Source organism: Eucyclogobius newberryi, unplaced genomic scaffold (genome assembly GCF_026437365.1).
Source record: "Eucyclogobius newberryi isolate DKJ021-1_F unplaced genomic scaffold, fEucNew1.0.hap1 SCAF_12, whole genome shotgun sequence".
Taxonomy (NCBI): domain Eukaryota; kingdom Metazoa; phylum Chordata; class Actinopteri; order Gobiiformes; family Gobiidae; genus Eucyclogobius; species Eucyclogobius newberryi.
Window position 1 is genome coordinate 30,533,059 of NW_027315746.1, and position 6,714 is coordinate 30,539,772.

General features: G+C 39.9%; 1 protein-coding gene across 1 annotated transcript in view; it reads left to right on the forward strand.

Moving 5' to 3' along the window:
• Positions 1-5,695, forward strand: part of LOC140355862 (homer protein homolog 3-like) — a 67,108-nt gene extending 61,413 nt beyond the window's left edge. Inside the window, exons 8-11 of the mRNA XM_072440502.1 lie at positions 2,208-2,315; positions 2,392-2,472; positions 4,664-4,758; positions 5,539-5,695. Of these exons, the coding sequence (XP_072296603.1) occupies positions 2,208-2,315; positions 2,392-2,472; positions 4,664-4,758; positions 5,539-5,695 (441 nt within the window). The remainder of the gene's footprint in view (positions 1-2,207; positions 2,316-2,391; positions 2,473-4,663; positions 4,759-5,538) is intronic.
• The last annotated feature ends 1,019 nt before the right edge of the window (positions 5,696-6,714 follow it).

Consider the following 6,714-nt stretch of genomic DNA (forward strand, 5'->3'; position numbering starts at 1 on the left):
TTTATGTGAAATGCAGGACTTACAATATGATGCAAGTAAGATGCAATAACATTCAAAAAGTTAATGTAATTCATCCCTGTGAAATATGGGCACATTACCAAATTTAAAACAATAAATTACTTACTTGGTCTAAATGTAATACACTTAAGTTTTTAATTTGATAAGGACCAAATGCATTTCTTTTTATGAAAAGTAAAGATAAAACACAGAACAGAATATGACCATAGAGCAAAAGAAAAAGAAAAGAAGTGGCTCTAAACTGAAAATCACAAAACAAAATCACACATTTGAATGAAAATAGGAGTCCTGTCTGTTCCACAGTCTTTCAAATGTGTCCATTTTTAAATTAAGTCCATTAGTCAAATGTTTGTCACTATGTCAGTTCAGTCTTTGATTATCAGTGTGGTCTGTGTCATTAATTTCTTTGTGATGGCCAAAAGTACGTTCCAAAGGTATATTTATTCACTGTGTCCATGGCAGGAGTTTTGAGGCATAGACTAAAAACTGAGTGTCAAAAAAAGTCGCAGCGCTTTTTTGAACTCTTCTTGTCCAATATTTTAACATGACCCAAAACACCTGATAGTGCTTTTTCTCCTGGCTGCTACAGTTTATTCAACAGTTAGCTTCATTATCTCCCTACACCTACTGTAGAACTATGGCTTTGGTCTATACCAGGGGTCGGCAACCTTTGATGTTCAAAGAGTCAAATCGGACCAAAAAAACTAAACACAAATCTGTCTGGAGCTGCAAAAAATTAAAAGCCTTATATAAGCCATATATGAAGGGAATAAAGGCTGTAAGTGTATATTAGCTATGTGAGCCTACTATCAAAATGACAATGCTACAAATACATATGATGAGATATACATGAGAATTCCTGATTAAATGTTTATTTTCCCTGCAGCACGCCCTGGAGAGAGTGACGCACCACGTGACTACACTGTTATACCATATTTGGTGCTCTAAGTTTAACTTCCATTACAACGTCAATGTATTGTGTTTTGTTAAATTGATGAAAATATAGAAATACATAACAAAAGAAATTAGATTTTTTGTGTCATTTTTATTTTGATGATTAGAAAAAAGCAAAAACGCAGTCCTCTTCAAACCTCACTAACAATACAATCATCTTCTCTTTCCCCCCATATCTGGGCAACAGTGGAATTGAACACAGCCTGTAATTATATATTTGATCATTTCTTCAAAGTCGGCCATATTTGGTGCTCAAAGTTTAACTTTCATTACAATGTCAATGTATTATGTTTTGTTGCATTGATGAAAATATAGAAATACATTACAAAAGAAATGAGATTTTTTGTGTCATTTTTATTTTGATGATTAGAAAAAAGCAAAAACGCAGTCTTCTTCAAACCTCACTAACAATACAATCATCTTCTCTTTCCCCCCATATCTGGGCAACAGTGGAATTGAACACAGCCTGTAATTATATATTTGATCATTTCTTCAAAGTCGGCCTGTCAAAGTTCACATACCTTCATAACAGAGCTGCCTGTTCGATATTGATCACGTCACACAACTCATCACAGGCACTTGAGTTTGTTCTTGAGCTGAATTAATGTCTCTTTCCTTCATTGTCTTTGCGGCGAATCCTTCATGTCATTCCAAATGTCTTTCCAAATGACTCTTTTTGTTATTTGACAACTTGACATGACAAATGAAACATGCAAGCAATCCTTCTGCTTTGGCAATGAAAGCACATGATTCGGTTCCTTCTTCCTCTGTTGTCATAATTTCTTCCTTTACGGTTTGTTTACAACAGCCACCTGCGCCGCCCACGTGCGTCACGCTGAAACGAGCGACGCAAATCTTTGTTGACAGAAATTTTGAAATTTAATATTTATTCTAAAAAATGTTACAGCATTGGAAAACGTTAAGAATATTTGCATCATGTTTGTCCTACAGAAACCATAGTAAAACAACAAATCCCCCGATCTAGTTCTATTTTCATAAATTTTGGAAAAAGCTCCAGGGAACCACAAGGAGGGCGCTAAAGAGCGGTAAGCTAAAGAGGTTGTCGACCCCTGGTCCATACCGAAGCCAAAACTAGAAGTCCGGACCAGATGCATTCATATTATACCATATTAGATCATGTTACACCCTTGAAAAGTTGATTTGACTCATGTTTAAAAAAAGTATTTGACATCAAAACAAAGCCATTTTTACATAATAATAGCTGTATGTTGTAGGTGGCTGATCTGGAGGCCCATGGAGGCCATGGTCCCAGTGACCTCCTGAAGGATGAGCTGACCCAGTCTCTGGGGGAGCTGGAGGCTCTGCTCAAGGCCAAGGACAAGGTCAGGACCAGTCTGTGTAACATTTGTGAAACATCCTCTCACAGTCATAAATCTAACTACACAGGCCCTGTTTCAGGAGATCCACATTTTGCAGAGTAAGAAGACAGAGTACCATGACATTGAACATGACCGAGACCAAGCCATTCACAGGCTACAGGTAAATCACTGCACTGCATTTACCATAAGACTTCTTTATTCTGAGCATATATACTAGAGCAGCAAAACTTTGAGAACTAGTATAATGGTGATTCTATTTGCTATTTCGATTCAATTCAATTAAATTTATTTTTGTAACGCCCAAAATCACTACAACAGTTGCCTCTGAGGGCCACAGTGAAAAGTGAATCAAGCATTGTCTGCGGTGGCGAGGGACGATGTTCCAGAGTCCTCTGTCCTTAGACCCTTCTCTGCCAGGAAAATCTACGAGCTGGACCCACTCTTCAGGCAGATGAGGGACCGTCCATACGGGGTAGGGACCACTTCACCAGGAGAGGAGCATCTGGGTCCACAGGTCCTCAGGAGTGAGAAAAAGAAAAGGCAGTGAACAGTTTGCAAGTGGAATTAAATATTAAATATTGTTTGATAGAATAAGTCAGAAGAAGAGGATAGTGCTCAAGCTGCTATACTTCCCCCAGCATAGTTTCTCCTAGGGCAGTGTTGCTGAAACTGAGTTTATATTTCTGTTCCTAACTGGCCTGACAATTAGCGATTTCAAAGAGGAACGTTTTAAGCCTGGTCTTAAATGAAGAGAATGTGTCAGCATATTTAACATGGACCGGGAGCTGATTCCATAACACAGGAGCTTGGTAGCTAAACGTTCTACCTCCTACTGTGCTTTTAGAGACTCTTGGGACCACCAGAAGGCCAGCATTGTGAGAGCGAAGAGCTCTGTTTGGTTGATATGGTACTATAGCATCTTTGAGGTAGGATGGGGCCATGTCATTTATGGCTTTGTAGGTCAGGAGTAGAATTTAAAATTGTATTCTAAACTCGACAGGGAGCCAGTGGAGGGACTTGAGCACCGGCGTAATGTGTTCTCTTCTTTTAGTTCCTGTTAGTAATCTTGCTGCTGCATTTTGAACCAGTTGAAAGTTTTTATGGAGCTTTTAGGACACGCTGCGAGCAGGGAGTTACAGTAGTCTAATCTAGTCGTTACAAATGCATGGATAAGTTTTTCAGCATCACTTTTAGGCAGGATTCTTCTGATTTTGGCTATGTTGCGCAAATGGAAATAGGCTGTTTTACAGGCTTGATTTATATGAGCTTTAAATGAGAGCTCCTGGTCAAATAAGACTCCGAGGTTTCTTACAGTAGAACTGGAGGCTACACTGACATTGTCCAGTGTGACTATCTGCTCAGATTGAGCGTCTCGTAGATGCTTAGGGCCAAGCACAATGACCTCGGTTTTTTCAGGGTTAAGAAGCAGATAGTTAAGTGTCATCCAGGTTTTTATCTCCTTCGCACAAGCACTAAGTCTGTCTACTTGATCGCTCTGATCGGGTTTCATGGATAAATACAGCTGGGTTTCATCTGCATAGCAGCGGAAGTTAATGCCATGCTTTCTGATAATCTTGCTTAACGGCAGCATATAAAGAGTAAACAGAATTGGACCGAGTACTGATCACTGTGGCATGGTAAGTTACTTTAGAGCAAGATGAGGAGCTCTGGTTTCCATTAACAAATTGGTAACTATCAGATAAATGATATTTAAACCAGCTGAGGGTTGAGACCAGTCCATCATCAGCAGCTAATAACAAATCATTTGTGACTTTAACTAATGCAGTTTCAGTGCTGTGGTGGGCTCTGAATCCTGACTGGAAAACTTCAAATAAATTATTGTCCTGTAGGTGGCGACAAAGCTGTTTAACTACAACTTTTTCAAGGATTTTAGAGACAAAAGGAAGATTTGAAATAGGTCTGTAGTTTAGGCTTTTTCTTATTTTTTCTCATTTCTTTTTGAACCATTAAGTTTGTGAACTTGAATGGTGGATGGTGGATGCATCTTTTAAACATGGAGCAATTGTGTTTGAGGAAAAACTAAAATATTAGCAGCAATAACATTTATTCAAGAACATGTTTATGTGTCACTCGTCAAGTCCATAACGCACATACCTGCAATGCAAACAGCCATCATGGCTCTGACAATTTGCTGCATGTCCTTTCCCAGTCTCACAAACAGAACATGTTTGTGAACGTCAAAACTACAGGGCTTAAGTTTCATAAAAAAGACTGAATATTTAAATAGAAATTGTGTAAATTCAAATAGCAATTTGTATTCAAATGCGATATATTCTGCAGCTCTAACATAAACTTGATACTTGGTGGTTCTAGCTACTGAATACTGGTAGCTAGAACAACCACCAGTATTTGCTGAGAGCAGCAATGACTTACTAGGGGTGCAGAGAGTATTGGGTTGCCAGGATGAAGGCGGTTCAGGACAAACGTACAGCTAGGGCATAGGTGTAAGAGGACCATGGCCTTGTTAATAACCCCCAAAACCAGAGGAGGATGAGGGACACAAGCCTGACACGAGCCTTGCGGGAACTTAGCGCCGAAATGTGGGGAAATGTTAGCGTGCATTGGTGTGTATGGCCTACATAGAGGGGGCCTGGAGTGGGCGGTTTCAAGAGAGAAAGAGGAAGGACCGGACCGTACCATTACGCACGGTACGCACAGTGCGTAGGGCATCAAGCACTCCAAAGGGCGCCACCAGCTTGACCAGGCAGGCTTGTGCAGCAGCTTGCACTGATCCTTTTGCAATTTAACGGTGACCCTACTGTAGGCATAGTCTGTATTACAATACGAACTAGAACTCAAATGTCACATCGCTCTCTCCATAGAAAGAGAAGTGAAAAGTGGTTCAGTTTCTTACAAATGTATAAATCCTGATTTCTTAAATGCAACATAAAGTGTGAATAATTGCAGCCTGTAGTACTTTCTAGAGCCTTGATCTGTTCTTCTGAAAAGCAGGAGAAGGCTTTGGGAGACGCAAGAGCGGAGCAAGGATATTTTGGGACTATTGGGTCCCTCAGTAAAGAGTTGCTAATATTGTATGAATTAATATTGCATCTAAAATAGACGAGAATACAGAAAAATAATTGAGTTTTGTTGAAAACTTCTTGGTGGAGGCCCCCAAATCTCACTTTGCATTGTGAATTATAAAATATTTATAAGATGAAGTTAATTTTTAAAAAATTACTTTTTTTTATTTTTTATGTTTAAGTTCAAAGTTGGTTGGGAGCATGGTGGCACCAAGCATTCTGCTTAGGACACCCGGCCAGCCCCGGCACCATGCCGCAGACCCATGCGCAGGCGGCGTGTCGGCCGTTGCAGTGGACGTACGCTCTTCCGAGCCGAAGGATCAAAGAAGGACCTCATGAGCCACAGTGAACTTACGATTGCAGCATAGACTGAAGCGGCCGAGCCAACTGCATGAGGGTTTAAATGGGGCTGATTGGGAGCAGTGAATCTTTTTTGAATAAAATATTCACTGTATAATAATAACATTTTCCCACTAAAATTGGTCTTAATTGGTCTTAAGTTATTCGTCCGTCCTCACTCTCAAAACTTCCAGTTATTGATACAAATAAATCCCTTTCAAGGAGTATCAAAACTCCATAACTTCTTGAGTTATAACTTGCCGCTGATGCGGTGTAATACTTCTGTATTGTACTGGTTTGCCAGTCTAAATGTTTCTGCCGATTTGAAGTTTTTTGTACAAATGCCAGCTCAATATTATTTCTTTTTAACCAATCTAAACACACTGATTATTTGGTTTGCCTATTGAGGCCGCTAATATTCCAACTTGCAATAGACAACTTAGTCATAGTATCTGAGCAAGACAGGGCACACTCAACACTTAACACTTTGACAGTAATAGTATGCATTATATATTTATTTGGAGACACCTGTGTACTCTTTAGCCACAGCTCTCTTTCCCACTCCAGCCACTCCCACCAATAGGACCAAAAGATAAGATTAGACATAGAGATACCCCCTCTCTGATCCAAGGCGATGAGTCCTCATCATCTCTATATTTTTATCGGAGATAGTGGGGAACCACTTCGGGAGCAAGGACAGGAGGTAGCGCCTACCTTCAATAATATCAATCAATATTCACTGTCAATATTTTCAGGGAGATTGGAGGTACGTATAGTGTCTCTTCGCTCTTTGTCTTCAAGCTCTGTAAACATGGTCACTGATGCCCATTTGATCTGCTTTCAGTTTCTTAATGTTACTAGTGTTTTTTGCAATGTCCGCTTTAAGAAGCTCTAGTTTACTATCAAGAAATTGCATTTTAGTGAAAAGCCGCTCGGATTCCAGTGCGGGATTGAGCATTGAGGCCAAGGCTGTCTTCGGGTTCAACTTCTCGTCCACATTTTCTGGTTCTTGGTGGTTC